At 42.5% G+C, this 15,268-nt stretch overlaps 1 protein-coding gene across 1 annotated transcript; it reads right to left on the bottom strand.

Moving 5' to 3' along the window:
* Positions 1-4,992: 4,992 nt before the first annotated feature.
* On the bottom strand, positions 4,993-6,844 carry LOC110016957 (uncharacterized). The gene is made up of 3 exons (XM_020711373.3): positions 6,760-6,844; positions 5,266-6,259; positions 4,993-5,185 (listed from the first exon to the last, which is right to left on the bottom strand). Exon 2 carries the CDS (start codon positions 6,050-6,052, stop codon positions 5,312-5,314), a length of 741 nt encoding a protein of 246 aa, XP_020567032.1. The 5' UTR covers positions 6,053-6,259; positions 6,760-6,844; the 3' UTR covers positions 4,993-5,185; positions 5,266-5,311.
* Between the last annotated feature and the right edge of the window lie 8,424 nt (positions 6,845-15,268).

Below are 15,268 nucleotides of genomic sequence, written 5' to 3' on the forward strand. Positions count from 1 at the left end.
CTCATCTGTGTTATCATTCTGGGTTTCAGCGTTTGGGTCTGTCCTGCCTGAGAATTATGACAGTATATTTGATTTTAATATTATCTCTTCAGTGGATGTTTTCTAGACTTTTTACCAGTCAGTGTCTACATTTAATTTAATGAAATTTGATAAATAAATACTCACTCATACTGGACTTCCATTCAAAGATTTTTTTTTCGTCTTCCATCACTTCTTGTTAAATAATAATTGATACTTTATTTATCCCACAACGGGGTAATTCTTCTATGCAACTTGGCCCATCCCCTGGGGGGGCATTACTGCAACCTCCTGCCTCCTCTCCTTCTCTGCGCCTGGGTACTTCCCTTACCCCCCCCCCCCCCCCCCCCCCCCCGTTACAGTTTGATGTCTGATGTTTTCAACAACTGGGGCCTGTTTCAGAAAGGAGGTTCAACCAACTCTGAGGTTGAACTTGAACTCTGAGTTCGTCAATCGGGAGATTAACAACTCTGAGTTTTCTGTTTCAGAGAAGCTGATCGGAGTTAGGTCAATCAACTCTGAGTGGACTGATTCGGAGTTAAGCGTGCGCACCGCGACTATAAGAAGCCATTATCAATGGAGCGCAGATATCACGAGTCACCATGGCAACCATGAAAAAAAGAGGTCTGCGTATTTTTCGCCAGCTGAACTTGGCGTGCTGCTGCAGAGTTACAGTGAATATGAGCACATATTCCAGAAGAAAAGCAACACCGCTGCATCTGCAAAACAGAGACAGTTAGCGTGGAAAACATAGCTGCTCAAGTTAATGCAGAAGTTTGCATTTAAATCATTGTTATAAAATATTGGCTGTAATAACTTTCTAAATAGAGTAAGGAGTGAAATAAAAAATGGCGATATTTAGGTGTGCTTTTGAAGTGTTATTCCTGGTGTAAATGCATGAAATGCTGCATAGTGTACAGAACCAATCTGGGGGGAAAATGCATTTAACGTCGGTAATGTTTAGAAGACTTTTTTGTTAACCTTCCCCTCTTGCAAACGTTGGTCAGTTTAATATTAATACATGCAATTGTGTTTTTAAAAGTGAACTTTTGTCTACTGTTGAACCTTTCGCTGCGCGAAGACTTCTCCTTTCTTTTCTCTCGTCTTTCCGACCGTGGTCAGAAGCGCAGGGGAGATTTCCTTCAGGGCCGAAGGGAATTCTCCTTCGGGGTTCACTTCCCGTTCGAAGCCCTCAACCTCCAGAGCGGAATAAGAATGACTCCAAAACAGTTATTCTGGGAATGACACCTTCTCTTCATTTAACTAAGTGCTCCGTCCTCCGAACACACAATATATACCACGCACACACCTCCGCTCCGTGCTCACACCCCCCCCATCTGCACCTGCACTCGCACCCCGCTCAGCACACACACGCTGCAACACTACCCTTGTATTGGTCAAGTGGTATAGGTTTATATGGGATTAAGAAAGTAAGGAGTGCTAGCAAATTGTGTTTCCAAAAAGTAATTGTTACATTAATCTAATTCAATGTCCCTGATTTCATTTTCATGTAGATGCAATCCTGCAGGAATTAAAAGAACATGGCAGCAGCTAAAATGAAGTATAAGAACATAATTCAATCAGGTTGAATTTGAGTATGCCATGGATGTAGGCTTTGTTGACAATATTTGACATATGAAACATCTACATAGCAAGACCTAATGTTGTTTTTATTTTGTATATGTAATTGACTGCAACGAAAAACGGCAACGCTCAAACAAAAACATATGGAGCAATGACAAAATATTGAGTCTTCTCAAAATCCTCGTACGAGGTAAATATAATTCTCTAGGAATTAATGGAGCCTCCTCGTCTATTGGGTCCTCCAAAAAAGAACAAGCCATTCTTGTCACTTAGACCGTCTCTGTGTGACGGAAATTTGGGCAATGAAGGTTAAAGCGAAAAATACCACTTCGTCTTTAAAAAGGGGAGGGGACCGGCAGAAACCTTGAGTTTAGAGAATAAAACATGCTCCCGACCAGGTTAGGTTCACAGCATAAGTAACCATGGACACTGACTCCGAGTATAAGTTACCTCTCTTTCAGAAACGGGTTTGACTTACTCTGCTTTCTCTGGTTTAACAAACCTCCCATTCTGAAACGGAAAACCCAGGGTTTCCCTGATTCCAGGGTTAACGCACTCAGAGTTTACACTTAACCTCCTTTCTGAAACAGGCCCCTGGTCTATAAGGTGTGATAAATAAAACAAAAGAAAACAATATAACTGGTACCAAAACTGATCAAGAGTGGAATTATAAACTCATTTAATCTAAAATAAATAACTACAAAACCTCATCACCAAATTTTGTCAAAATCTGCATCTTCATTATAAATTTAAGCTGTGCTTCAAATTGGAACTTTGGTTCTCATGATATTGTGAACTTGTTGTCTGAATCATGTTTGAATTGTTGAGTCTGTCTGCCATGAATCCTTTGAAGTTTTAAAGCCTTTTTAATCACTGCTTTTGTTCTTTTTATTTCAAATGAGCTTCAATCTGGAAGTCAAAAAGGGATACGCCTCCTGTTTGTGAATTTCATTTTGGTGTCACATCTTATTTACTTTGTTTATAATTAGAGCGTTTAGGAAGAGTCCTGATCAGATTTCCTCTGACAGATGTTTCACATATCAGCTTTAGTGAACTTCTAAATGTGCAAGAGATGGAAAAAGTCTTTACTTGGTTCTCTGCAAACTGAAGAACTCAGAAAAATGTTTGTTCCTGGTTTTGCTCCACAGAAACAAACTACAGCAGGGGGAGGAGCTTCACAGCAGAAAATGAAGCTTCATGTTGGAGCTGAAGAGCTGCTGTGTTCTCTCTGTTCTTCATTCAGTACCAGTGAAAAGAATGTTGCTGCTTCTCATCTGGATGATGATGGTCTCCTTTCAAACTGGTAAGTCATCAAAAGATGCAGATGGAAAAAGAGATGATGGACAGGAGAAACATCTGGAGATGTTTGAACTGATTTACTTTGAGATGATAAAAGTCAGATTAAAGATTAGAATCCAAATATCATGATGAAATCTATCTTTGTTGTTTTCAGGATACTCTGAGGATTTACTGAAACCATTGAAAGATGAACTGATGGCTTTGGAAGGAGACACTGTCACTCTCTCCTGCAAATATTCTGGTTCTATACGAGAATTCTTCTGGTACCAACTGAAGTCCAGTTCATCTCCACAGTTTCTGATTAAAGAATATTCAGATGAAACAGAGAAGTTCTCAGTGAAACACGACAAACAGCAAAAGGAGTTTCATGTGCAGATCTCCTCTGCTGCAGTGACAGACTCTGCTGTGTACTACTGTGCTGTGACGCCCACAGTGACAGGAAACAACAAAACTCTGTACAAAATCCTGCAGAGAAAACACAAGACAACAACCTGCACAAAAATCACAACACTACACAATATCCACTAGAGGGCGACATACACTGTGATCGTTCTGTTATTTGACAGATGCAGAAGTCAACAGAAACAAAGCAGTAAAATTCAGAGATAGAGCTGCTATGAAAAAACAACTGATTTGTTGAGCTGAACTGAAAAATAACTCATTGAACCCGCCCACTGAACTTCACATCATCCAGTCACATTTTTCTTCCTCATTGTGCTGCAGTGGAAGAGCAGAGTTTATCTGTTGTCTGTGTGGCTTCAAGAACTCCAAAGACATGTTGCTTTGCCTCTTTTTGCTTCTAGCTCACATTCTAGGTGAGTTTAGGAACAGAGATTCAAGTTTGCTTGAAGCTGCTGCATCAACTCATCATCTCATTCATCTAATGGCTTCATTTTCTCCATTTTTTCCAGGACTCACAGATGGAGACACAATCTCTCCTGATCAAGATCAACTTACAGGAACTGAAGGAAAATCTGTTACAATGAAATGTAACTATCAGACTGATGAGAGCTATATTTATCTTTACTGGTACAAACATGATTCTGACCTTCGGGCTCCTCAGTTTATTCTCTGGAAAAGAGCAAAAGGTTCCACAGATGAACATATTCCAAATAAACGATATGAATCCAGAACAACAGACACATCAACTGAACTGATCATCAGAGAGTTAACCCTGGCAGACACAGCTCTCTACTACTGTGCTATAGACACACAGTGATCCAAAGTGTAGAAGAGGCTGTACAAAAACCTGAAGACAGATATGGGACTACTCTTCAAAGAGGAGGGAAGTGGTTTTCAGAGCACAGCTTCATATCAGATGGATTCTGTTCATTCCTGTTTGATCAGAGTCTCTGTGGTTACAGCTGCTAATGAAACACTGTGGGAGGATTCACATGAGCAGATGATCCACATCAACCACTAAACAGCTACATGAAGGTTCAAACACTCACAGTTCATCACTGCAGACTTTGATGTAGAAACTTAGTTTCTGTTTTCTTATGAAGAAGAAAGCCGGTAAAAATCGAAATGACCTAGAAGGGCCTGGTTTATGCTACTCTAAGCCTTTCAGAGTAAACGTTGTTCATATAGATAATTATATATTACACTAAAGACCAATTTTTGTTAAATGAATTGAGTTTTTTTTTTGTGAGCTAATTTTCGTAAGTGGAAGTAAGACACCTTGATCTCTCAGGCACTGTCTTTCGTTCCTTATTGGAAGATGTCATGTCATGACACCAAACTAAAGCTGATCTCGGTAGAGTGTCTGTGATTTGCCCACGAAAACAAACATCCAAATTTTTTTAAAGATTGATGTTAACTCTTGACCAGAGTCTGATCTGGAATTTGTAGTGCAGGAGGTACCACAGTGACCCCGAACACCTCCCTAAGATGTTCTTTGTATGTAATGTATAATTACAACAAGAAAATGCACAGAAGTTTATTTATACCAGACCACACATAGAGTAGTTGTCGCTTTTGTGTTGACACACAGAAAAAAAATTTCCCTTTGAAGTGGCATCCCTGTCTTGATTAGCTGGCTTAGCAGACCCAAGTGCTGGAACCCAGAAGGAGACTCGATAGGCACTGAGGTAAGTAGAAATAGGTTTAATTTGACAGCAGGAATAGTATTGATTCCCAGGTTCTTCTGTGAAGGCCGGAGGTGGTGGTTGGAGGGTCTTGGCGGCGACAACCGTGTGATCCGTGATGGAAGCCAGAGGGGCGATGGCGCGAGACGAGCGAGAAGTGGACAGCAACCAGAGGAGTACCTCGTGAGGGCGAGATCCTGGAGTGGCACAAAGACAAGATAATTAGTCGAGGGCAAAAAGGCATGAACGAGAATCTAGGTGAGGCCAGGAGATGCACCGTAGGAGTACAACGAACTAGCTTCGATTACAGGTCCGTGGTCTCCTTAAGAGTCTGCAGGCTGACGAGGAGGCGCAGCTGGAGGTACCAGGTGTAGCTGATGAGGGGGAGGAGTCTGCCAGAGGCACCGTAACAGTACCCCCCCCCCACAACGACTGCCTCCAGGTGGTCCAGGGCGACGATCAGGATGGGCGAGAAAAAAGTCATCAATGAGAGAGCGGTCCAGTATCAGGGAGCGGGAGATCCACGACCGCTTCTCCGTGCCGGAACCCTCCCAATCGACCAGATACTGGCCCCTGCGCCGCACATTCAAAACCCGACTGACCGTAAAGGCCAGGGCCCCATCAATGAGCCGGGAGGGTGGTGGGGAAGCGGAAGGCGGGCAAAGGGAGCTTTGGCGGACAGGCTTGACTTGGGAAACATGAAAGGAAGGATGCACTTTGAGGGCGGCTGGCAACTTGAGGCGGACACAGGTGGGGTTAATAACTTGCTGAATGATATAGGGTCCAATGTAGCGAGGAACCAACTTACGGGAAGTGGCCTGGAGGGGAATGTTCTTTGAGGAAAGCCACACCTGTTGACCAGGTTGATAGGAGGGACTCACCATCCTGTGACGGTTGGCGATCTGACAGTTGCTCTCCTTGGTGCGGAGGAGAGCCGCCCTAGCCTGCCGCCAAACACCCTGGCACCACTGAAGATGGAGTTGGACAGAGGGCACTGCCAGATCGAGCTCCTGAGAAGGAAACAAGGGTGGTGAGTATCCTAAAGAGGCTTCAAAAGGTGACATACCCGTAGCAGCAGATGGGTGATTGTTATGGGCGTATTCAATCCAGATGAGATAGTCCGACAAGTCACCCTGGTTTTGGGCCACCAAACAGCGCAGAGCGGCCTCCAGCTCCTGATTGGCCCTTTTGGCCTGGCCGTTGGATTGGGGGTGATAACCCGGCGTGAGGCTGATGGAGGCTCCGAGGGCGGAGCAGAAGGCCTTCCAGACCTGCAATATAAATTGTGGCCCACGGTCAGACATGATGTCGGTAGGTATTCCATGATGCCAGAAAAAATGATTAACCAGTATGTTGGCTCTTTTGGTGGCTGTGGGCAGTTGAGCGAGGGGGATGAAGTGAGCTGCTTTAGAAAAGTGGTCAACGACTGTGAAGATGACAGTGAAACCCTGAGAAGGAGGCAGTCCAGTGACAAAATCAACAGCTATGTGGGACCAGGGTCGACCGGGAGTGGAAAGCGGATGCAGATGACCAGCAGGCGGTGAGTTGGAGGACTTAGCTCTAGCACAGATGGTACAGGCTGCGACTTAAGCATGTATGTCGTCCTCCATGGAGGGCCAATAGAAGCGTCGTTTGAGAAGCATGAGTGTAAGGTGAACCCCACCATGGCAGGCGATTTTTGATGAATGAACCCAGGTGATGACGTCAGACCTGAGATTATCGGGAACGAACAAAGTTCTTGGTGGACAATTAATGGTGGCTGGTTTCTCACCTTGGGCCTGTTGCACCCTCGTCTCGATATCCCACGTGAGGTTGCCCACAAAAAAAGAAGTCGGTGGAAGGCGTTGAGGTTCCCTCCGTGGTGTTATATTTTCGTGACAGGGCGTCCTCCAAAGCCAGCTTTATGGCCAATAATTATCTGTTGCCGACGTCATAGTTCCGTTCCGCGGGACTGAGTTTCCTGGAGAAATAAGCACAGGGTTTGAGATTGCTGGATGGAGATTCACGCTGGGAGAGCACGGCTCCCACCCATGAATCAGAGGCATGAACCTCAACAATGAACTGCTTGTGAGCATCCGGTTGTATGAGGATGGGGGGAGATGTGAACAGTTCTTTGAGTTTCTGGAAGGCAGAGTCTGCTGCGGGGTTCCAAACGTAAGGCATTTTAACGGAGGTGAGCTGAGTGAGGGGAGCAGCGATGCTGCTGTAGTTCCTTATGAACCTTCTATAAAAGTTTGCGAAACCCAAAAACTGATGAAGCTTTTTACGTGACACGGGAATCTCCCATTCAGAAACGGCCTGGAGTTTAGAGGGGTCGGGTCTGATTTTGCCAGCCTCTAGGATGTAGCCCAAAAAGAGACAGAATCTACATGAAACTCGCATTTTTCGGCCTTAACGAAAAGTTTGTTTTCCAACAAACGTTCGAGGACTAAACAAACATGGTGGCGATGTTCGGCGGGGTTGCTGGTGTAAACGAGAATATCATCCAAGTAGATGAAAACAAAGCGATTGAGGAAATGGCGCAGGACGTCATTGACTAGACGCTGAAACGCGGCAGGGGCGTTGGTGAGGCCGAAGGGCATGACAAGATACTCACAATGTCCGAGGGGGGTATTAAAGGCGGTTTTCCATTCGTCACCCTCTCGGACACTAACGAGATGGTAAGCATTGCGAAGGTCCAACTTGGAGAAAATGTTGGCACCCTGGACAGAGTCAAAGACAGAATGAATAAGAGGAAGGGAATGTTTATCTTTAACCGTTATTTGGTTGAGCTCGCGGTAGTCGATGCAAGGCCTGAGGGTCTTATCTTTTTTCTCAACGAAAAAGAACCCTGCACCGACTGGAGAGGATGAGGGTCGGATGTGACCGAGTGAGAGCGCCTTCTGTATGTAACTCTCCATGGAGAGTTTTTCAGGTCCCGAAAGATTGAATAATTTCCCTTTGGGGAGGGAGGCTCCAATGAGAGAGCGGTCCAGTATCAGGGGGAGGAGAAGGATGAGCTTCACAGCAGAACATGAAGCTTCATGTTGGAGCTGAAGAGCTGCTGTGTTCTCTCTGTTCTTCATTCAGTACCAGTGAAAAGAATGTTGCTGCTTCTTGTCTGGATGATGATGGTCTCCTTTCAAACTGGTAAGTCATCAAAAGATGCAGATGGAAAAGGAGATGATGGACAGGAGAAACATCTGGAGATGTTTGAACTGATTTACTTTGAGATGATAAAAGTCAGATTAAAGATTAGAATCCAAATGTCATGATGAAATCTATCTTTGTTGTTTCCAGGATACTCTGAGGATTTACTGAAACCATTGAAAGATGAACTGATGGCTTTGGAAGGAGACACTGTCACTCTCTCCTGCAAATATTCTGGTTCTATCCAGTATTTCTACTGGTATCAACAGAAGTCCAGTTCATCTCCACAGTTTCTGATTAGAGAATATTCAGATGAAACTGAGAAGTTCTCAGTGAAACACAACAAAGAGCAAAAGGAGTTTCATGTAAAGATCTCCTCTGCTGCAGTGACAGACTCTGCTGTGTACTACTGTGCTGTGGAGCCCACAGTGACAGGAAACAACAAAACTCTGTACAAAATCCTGCAACAACACAATGCTACACATTGTCCACTAGAGGGCGACAAACACTATGAAGCGAATGTATGACAGATGAAAAAATTAAACACAGAAATGAAGCAGTAAAGATCAGAGACAGAGCTGCTGTGGAAGAACTAAACATTTTGACTGGTTGAGCTGAACTGAAAAAGAGCTCATTTGCCCCGCCCAATGAACTTCACATCATCCAGTCACATTTTTTCTCCCTCATTGTGCTGCAGTGGAAGAACACAGTTCATCTGCTGTCTGTGTGGCTTCAAGAACTCCAAAGACATGTTGCTTTACCTCTTTTTGTTTCTATCTCACATTCTAGGTGAGTTTAAGAACAAAGATTCAAGTTTGTTTGAAGCTGCTGCATCAACTCATCATCTCATTCATCTACTGGCTTCATTTTCTCCACTTTTTCCAGGACTCACAGATGGAGACTCAATCTCTCCTGATCAGGATCAACTTACAGGAACTGAAGGAAAATCGGTTATAATGAAATGTAACTACCAAACAAGTAGCAGCTATCCTTATCTTTACTGGTACAAACATGATTCTGACCTTCAGGCTCCTCAGTTTATTCTCTGGAAAGGAGCAAAAAGTTCCACAAGAGAACATATTCCAAATAAAAGATATGAATCCAGAACAACAGACACATCAACTGAACTGATCATCAGAGAGTTAACCCTGGCAGACACAGCTCTCTACTACTGTGCTATAGACACACAGTGATCCAAAGTATAGTAACTGTAGAACTGTAGAAAACTGTAGAAAAACCTGAAGACAGATATGGGACTACTCTTCAAAGAGGAGGGAAGTGGTTTTCAAAAGCACAGCTTCATATCAGATGGATTCTGTTCATTCCTGTTTGATCAGAGTCTCTGTGGTTACAGCTGCTAATGAAACACTGTGGGAGGATTCACATGAGCAGATGATCCACATGAACGGCTAAACAGCTACATGAAGGTTCTTTTATGAAATGGGATTTATTTTTGTGAGTTCATTTGCCTATCCAGAAGTAAGACCACCTTTCGCTCTTTGTGGGTGCCGCCCATGTCATGACATCATCCAAGAGCCGACTTCAGCAGCCTGTCTGCGGTCTGCCCATGAAAATAAACATATGAACTTTTGCAAATCTGGATGTGCATATTGTGGAACCTTACACTCTTTTCTGATCTGGAATTTGAAGAGGACGAGGTACCACAGTGACCCTGAAGACGTCTGCAGGAAGTTTGTAATGTATGATTATAACAAGAAAATGCAAATAAGTTTCTTTATACCAGACAACACATGGGGAAGTTGTCCATATTGTGTTGACAAACAGCAAAAAAGCCCCTTCAAGTGGCATCCTTCATAAACATTTATGTTGTAGTTATGCAGCCACACAGTTTAACAGTTAACAAAATAATACAAAAGCATTCATACGCAAGGCGTAATGTGTGAAAATAAAGCGTTAGCTAGTGCAATATGTGTTTATACTGCATAATTTCAGATAGCTGTACGATTTATTTACAGGTCTGGCCTCTTTATCATTTTTGATTGTAGAAATTGGGCCAGTTCTGAGGTTTAGTTGCCCAGATTTCCCATTTTGACATAGCCCAAGATCAACCAAAGCTACTGTCACATATCCTGAAATGCCACCATGCAGCAACCTAATTGCTATTCTTGTAGCAATTTCTTGAAACCTCAGCCGTCGACGTTTTAAGGAAAAGTTCATATTCAGCAGCGACTGATCGATTTTTGGACAATTTTGTTTTGATATAATTAGTATAATTGTGTATGTAAGCAGTATGTAATTGTTGTTTGTGCACTGCACATATTGACACCGTTTGTTTTTTTGTTTCTGCCTCTGACTGCCTCTGTGTTTTGCAGGTCAGCTGTCACTCCCCCTGGATGGTTCCTCCTCCCCTACCTGGTGCTCTGTGGAGGAGTGCACAGCTCCCAGCACTTTGTTATCAAGCTTATTTAAGTTGAAGTCACTCAGAATTAAAGACAAATCCATTCACAGTTTTATATAGTTCAGCCAGCTATTGTTTTTCCACATCAAAAAGATACAAAAAGAACATTATTAGAACATTCTACCACATAGTTTATTTAACTTTATATTCCTGGTATCTTTTAGCTTTTAACAGCACATTAATATTAGCCAATTTCAGGATGTGATTCAAGTATTTGTGTGTCAACTTTGAGCAAAGCTGTTTTATTCATGCTCATGCTTTGCTTCACAAAGAAGATGAAGAAGGTGAAAGAAGGTGACTCACAAAGATATGTGAATCCAAACAAACACAACCATTTTGCTGCAAGGGCTTTCAGGTAGGGCAGTGGTCCCCAACATTTTTAACGCCATGGACCGGTATGACATCACACAAAGTTTTCACTGACCGGTCTTTCAAATGTAGGCTGATGAGTAATATAGCAACATTACGACGAAGGGGGAACAGAGATGTGACAAGACAAACCCTGAGCTTTTATTTTGACACGCATGACATTGTACACCGCACAGGTCTCATCATCCTCTCCCCTTCCCACACCTATGGTGCCAAAAAGACGTGCTGTCTATTAAACGTAGCTTTCTTTTTTTCCCCGGAAGTCAAAGGCTCCTCTTATGTCTCCTGGCATGGCCTTTTCCCCTTGGCAAAGAAAGATGTTTGTTTTTTACTCATTCTGCTAGCTCCTTGTTTTTATTTAAGCGGTAACCTGTCACGTGACCGAGAAGAGCGCCTTGGCCTGCCTCTAGAGCAGGGGTGGCAAACAAGATTGACACCAAGAGCCCAGTTTTTTCACTGTGAGAGTCAAAGAGCCACACCACACACTGACCTGCCAAGATGTACACACACAAACATGCAATTAAAGCCGTATTATTTTCCATAACACACTCCTCTCCCTACAACACAACAGCAAGTATTGTACTTGTGCTTATTAAAAGTTTCATTTCAGTTGAGTGTAGCATAAATTCATTTTAACTTTTAGTAAAAAAAATAAGAATTCTTAAATATTTTTATTTATATATAGTTTTATGATGGATCTTTGTCATGAAAAACATTTAAATAATGACATGTTTATGAAAATTGAAACGACTCAGCTTGCTCGCCACTATAGCAAGGAAAAAAGAACAGTGATCACTCGCTATATCGCGTTTCATCTATCACGGCTTCGCTGCTTCACTGATTTTTTTTACAGTGCGGATATTTTTACAGTGCATTGTGTGCTGAACAACCATGGTGAGAATGGGCACTGAACTTCAGCGCACGGCACAAGAATGGAACCCTTTGATGAGTCGTTCATTGCAGTTCTCAAAAATAAATCGAAGGTGGCATATCCGTTTATAAAAATCTTTTTGCTCAGAAAAAGAAAGAGTGCCAACAAATACCCATAACAATGTTCTTCTCTCGGAGAAAGACTCCTGCGCCTTCAGTAAAAACAGACGCTACAGCAGAGCAGAGTCAGGACGAAGAAGCACAGCTGGGACTGTGAAATACGCGAGCGACAATGTTTCCAACCTTGTATTACTATATTAAAATGAATGTTTTAAACAAATTTTGGGCTTTAAAACAGGTTTTGATTTTTGGTTTCATTCTATAGTTCGGGATTGCATTGTAAAATGATAAAAAAAAAAAAAATAAAGCTGACTACTTCACGGATTTCACTTATCGCGGGTTAATTTTGGAACGTAACTCCCCCGATAAACGAGGGATCACTGTAATAATTTACCTCTTACCACCTTAACAGTGCATTTATTTGAACTCTACTGTCAGTACCCAAATATCATGAACCTCATTTCTGCTCATAGCCATCTCACTAATGATGTTACCCCCAAGATTCCCCACTTCCCATGAGTCCTAGGGGCTGAAGGCGGGGCTAACCCTCGGGTCGCCACAATACGATGAGACGCAAAAAGGCTGCATGCGGCTTGAGAGCCGCGTGTTCGCCACCCCTGATCTAGAGTGACATAGACGGATGTAGCAGAGAAACGGGCAATTTTTCAAAATAAAACATCTTTCAGATTCCGAAATAAATAAGACGGGAGTATTATAAGTTATTTATTCTTTCTCTGCGGCCCGGTACCAAATGACCCGGGGGTTGGGGATCGCTAAGGTAGGGTATCCTGGTAAGATAACAAAAATAAAACAATGTCTAAAGCAGTTGTAGCATTTGTTCCCTATATATCCTTTGGTTTGCTCTTCAGTTTGCAAAAAGACAATGAAAGACTTTTTCCAACTCGTGTACACTTGGAATTTCACTAAAGTTGATTTTTGGATCATCTGTCATCTGTTAGTTGCTTCTCTGAAAACTGAAGAACAAACCACAGCAGGAGGAGGAGGAGGAGCTTCACAGCAGAACATGAAGCTTCATGTTGGAGCTGAAGAGCTGCTGTGTTCTCTCTGTTCTTCATTCAGTACCAGTGAAAAGAATGTTGCTGCTTCTCATCTGGATGATGATGGTCTCCTTTCAAACTGGTAAGTCATTAAAAGATGCAGATGGAAAAAGAGATGATGGACAGGAGAAACATCTGGAGATGTTTGAACTGATTTACTTTGAGATGATCTCTCCTGCAAATATTCTGGTTCTATTCAGTATTTCTACTGGTACCAACAGAACTCCAGTTCATCTACACAGTTTCTGATTAACCCTTGTGCTATCCTAGGCACTTTAACATTGGGAGTTGGGTCATCTAGACCCACTAGACAGTGCACTGAACCTTTTTTCTTGAATTATTTGTGATCTTCACTGGTGTCCATGGATTACATGAAATCTTTCCACCTTTAACCACGTTTGTCATGGTAGGGAGAACATGACAATGTAAGGGTGGGGTCATCTAAGATAGCACAAGGGTCAAATAAAATTCAAATGAAACTGAGGTTTTCAGAGAAACACGACAAACAGGAATTTTATGTGAAGATCGCCTCAGCTGCAGAAAAAGACTGCTGTGTACTACTGTGCTGTGAACCAAACTATGTACAAAAACCTGCAACAACAATAAAAGACTCCTTAGTATTCACCAGAGGGCGTCACACATGAAGAAACCAGCACAGTTTTCACATTACACCACTTCCATATCTGGAGGAAGTCTAAGCTCCATTTTTTTGGTTTTAAAATATTTTCACTGTTTAGCACCTGTCTGAGCTGCAGCTTTATGTTCCTTCATGTTCTCTTAGGTGGACTGATCAACTGCTTCCAAAAGAACACAGATGAAGCATAAGCTCAGAGAGAACCAGCTCCAATATTGTGTAACCACCGAGGTTATAACTAATATAACTTGTAAATGTCACGGTGCCTCTGTCAGCCCCGCCCCGCCCCGCTCTGCTCCTGACTCCACCAGCTGTGGCCACTTCACCCTCATCAACCAGCCTGCTCTTAAGGAGATCCAGCTCAATCATTCGACGCCAGTTCGTCACCCCTTATGGTGACTATGCCTGGTCTAGTTCTGCCCATGCCTTGCTTTTCCTTGCTTTGCCTCAAACTAACGTTATATCTCCTTGTCACAGGATTCATCAACACAAAGGTCACCTGTGTGGAAGTCACCTGTTACTCACCTGCTGCCTCTGAGGATGTCAGGAATTATCAGCCGCAATATTACCTCCAGCCACGTCACGAGCCTCGTTCCAGTCTGGATTGCCATCCTGTCAAAATAATCAAGTTATCTCCATTGAGATTAAAATCTTCTTACCACGCCACTCATCTGTGTTATCATTCTGGGTTTCAGCGTTTGGGTCTGTCCTGCCTGAGAATTATGACAGTATATTTGATTTTAATATTATCTCTTCAGTGGATGTTTTCTAGACTTTTTACCAGTCAGTGTCTACATTTAATTTTATGAAATTTGATAAATAAATAAATACTTACTCATACTGGACTTCCATTCAAAGATTTTTTTTCCGTCTTCCATCACTTCTTGTTTAATAATAATTGACACTTTATCTATCCCACAACGGGGTAATTCTTCTATGCATCTTGGCCCATCCCCTGGAGGGGCGGTGGGCTGCAGGCTGGCCGTGCACTGGGGGCGACAGCTGGCTGAGGAGAGCGGGGCTCAACCGCCAATTCTTCGGATGCTGGACGACCAGCTCTACCGCCTGAGCTAAACTTGTTTGTTCAAAATTACACCCGAAACCCTTCATGTAGCCTGTTTATCATTTCAAAGGCATTCATAAAATACATTTAAAGACAATGTTCTTTTATAGAATATCCTGGATGAACTGGATCACAGAAACCATCAAATATAGTTTGTTTTGGGATTTTTCCACTTTATTTGAAACTTCAGTTATGAAATTATTTAGAAATGTACTTAATAAAGAGAATTGAAACAAAACTCTAACTTTATAGTGGCAACTGTTTATGAAATAACTTTCACTTTATTACAAGTAGTTAAGTTTATCGTTCACTTAATTAATGAAAAAAGTCTCTGCTAATTGTAAATTTATTTATTTCTTGGTTCACGAAGAACAGATTCTAACGTAAGTTTGATTTGCAGAATTTATTCTATTTTGTTTTACAGGACATCTAAAGTATTTGAGTTAAGCAGACTTTTAACCTAGAGGAAGAGGAGCTAAGAAAAGAGGAATAACAAATGAAAAAGCAGATGGAGAGACTGAGGGAGGAGCTGAGCTGTTAGTGAACTATAGAAGAGACACAAACTTCCCCTTTCAACACAGTTCAACACAAAAAAAACAAACATCAGCTTCATCCAAC

Source organism: Oryzias latipes, chromosome 17 (assembly GCF_053564925.1).
Source record: "Oryzias latipes strain Hd-rR chromosome 17, Olatipes_Hd-rR_3.1".
Classification (NCBI taxonomy): domain Eukaryota; kingdom Metazoa; phylum Chordata; class Actinopteri; order Beloniformes; family Adrianichthyidae; genus Oryzias; species Oryzias latipes.

Coding starts and splice junctions, on each gene's coding strand:
- LOC110016957 (XM_020711373.3), bottom strand. CDS start 6,052: ATGTCACCTTTTGAAGCCTCTTTAGGATACTCACCACCCTTGTTTCCT.